This window comes from Pterocles gutturalis, unplaced genomic scaffold (genome assembly GCF_000699245.1).
Source record: "Pterocles gutturalis isolate BGI_N339 unplaced genomic scaffold, ASM69924v1 C12069149, whole genome shotgun sequence".
NCBI classification, from domain to species: Eukaryota; Metazoa; Chordata; class Aves; order Pterocliformes; family Pteroclidae; genus Pterocles; species Pterocles gutturalis.
The window spans coordinates 1-2,219 of NW_010155457.1; the positions used below are offsets into that span (position 1 = coordinate 1).

Sequence of the window (2,219 nt, forward strand, 5' to 3'; positions counted from 1 at the left end):
AATTAGTTTTTTAACATGATCTTAAAACCTGACGTGGTTTAAGAACAGACTGACCAACAGATGAGACCTTCCCACATTTGCATTCAGATGGATTTAGAATTTTAGCACAGGGTTCCTGGATCTTCTGTAAGCATGTGCTAGTGTCTCTTAAAATAATTAACAGAGCTTGTCTTTAATATTGACACCTTCTCACCTGAATCTTGGACTCCCACAGTTCAAATATGAGTTAAGTGCCTTGAAGTGCTACATTAAAAAAAAAACCATCAGCAGTGAAATCTCAAAGCAATCACTCGTTTGAACTGCTGCCTATCTGCTTTTCTTGTCTAGTGGTGAAGCGCTTTATCCCACATCCAACAGTCTTCTGCATGGATCCCACGTGCCGTCCAAGGAAGGGGTTGACAGAATGGTTGCGGATCTCGAAAAGCAGTAAGTAAACACCAAGATGAAATGACAGAGCAGCTTTGTGGGATCAGATCCATGGGATTCACCCACAGATCTTCCCACGCTGCCGTTTCTCTTCCAGAATTGAAAAGCGTGAAAAGTACAGTCGACGGCGTCCCTACAACGACGATGCAGACATCGACTACATTAACGAGCGCAACGCCAAGTTCAATAAGAAGGCAGAGAGGTTCTACGGGAAGTACACAGCTGAGATTAAACAGAACTTGGAGAGAGGAACAGCTGTCTGAGCGGTCATCTCCAGCAAAGCACACAACAGCCCTGTGTCTATTAGAGTTTGCTATACAGATTTTGCAGGCAATTTTAAGTGGTATCCAAAAAAATTACTTTGTAGATCTCATTAATGTGTAAAATCAATAGTACATTTAATGCAATAGAAGTAGTTTCCATAACAACTTTAGCTGTATCTAGCTTTAACTCGCGGAAGTAACCACCTTGTGCAATTTCGTGTTTAAATAAACAAGCTCTTATCACTCCATGGAGAATAAAGCTTGTCTGTGTTGTCCAGTAGCAAAGTCCCTGAAAACGTTTCTTTAGCAAGATGACAGAATGCCTGAGGAACATGCCTGACCCTTCTGTGACAAAGCAGCCCCCCCCAGCTGTCTGGCAGGTGCCTGAGCCTGGGGTTCCAAGCTGTCCCCCCACCCAAGCAGCAGAACCCCCCGTCCTCCCTGCAACTACCCGAGCATTAACTTCCAAGTTGCCAGAAAATAACATCATCCTCAGTACATTCGCCAGCCTTGTCTTGGCAAGTTAGTAGTTTCTTAAAGAAGCTTCCACACTGGAGGAGCAGAAGTCAGTTTATTTTACTAACCATTTATTTTTACAAAAAATTGTCCCCAAAACAATGCAACAACTTACTTGCAATGCTTTTCTTCATAAAGGTCATGGCAAGCCCTGGAGCTAAGCACACTGTGCTGCAGAATTCCAGAGCTCTCAACACCCACAGCCTCCTCCGATAACGTCACAATTTGCCTACTGCCTTACACAGCAAGCCCTTAAAAGCCATTTTTAAAGCAACCTCCATGAAAACACAAGCCAGCACTGAATTCAGAACGATTCCAGTGTAAAGGCTCCACTTTCAGAATGATGCCGAAATTAACTTCTGTTGCACTTTGTGGTAACAGTAGAGTAACTGAAAGCTAGAACTGGAAATAACCGCAGAGAGGACAGTCAACTTACTACCCAACACAGGTCTCATACTTGACACACGGAGAAGCCAGTGCAAAACTAAAGTTTATTTACTTGAAGTAAACAGTTACACAATGTAAATCAAGTGCTCAAAATCACAGCTACTGAACTAATTTAGAAAAAGTTACCCACCTGTAAGTTCTAGTCCATTAAAGCAATACAAAATATTTACAAATATATACAAGATGCCCATCTGTGGCTTCTGGATCACTGTGCTCTACATCTGAAAGAGAAACCTAAGATTCCAAAATTAATATCTCAAAATAAATACTCAGTATTAATAAGTCTTCAATCTGATCAGAAAATTTCAGATCTCACTTCTGAAGTATGCATAACACTGCAGCTGGAGACAGCAACAAAAATATGCTAGCGTGCCCGGAACAGCGTACTTCTAGGTGAGAAGTTTAAAAATGTTTTCTTCTCCTCCTTCTTGACAGGAACCCATTGCCCATAGGGACTTCCCTTTCTGTCGTCATCTCTTGCCAGAGAAACTGCCGGTTCTTTAACAACATGGCTTGCTGGCTTCTGCAGCACTGGTTTTGCCATTGTATTCTGGAAAAAATAAAATA

General features: G+C 41.9%; 1 protein-coding gene across 1 annotated transcript; it reads left to right on the forward strand.

Annotated features, from left to right (window-relative positions):
* Positions 1-327: 327 nt before the first annotated feature.
* SYF2 (SYF2 pre-mRNA-splicing factor) lies at positions 328-689 on the forward strand (the record flags this gene model as incomplete). Its single annotated transcript, XM_010086244.1, has 2 exons — positions 328-426; positions 524-689. Coding segments are annotated over 2 exons (265 nt in total), but the record flags the coding sequence as incomplete, so codon positions are not given.
* Between the last annotated feature and the right edge of the window lie 1,530 nt (positions 690-2,219).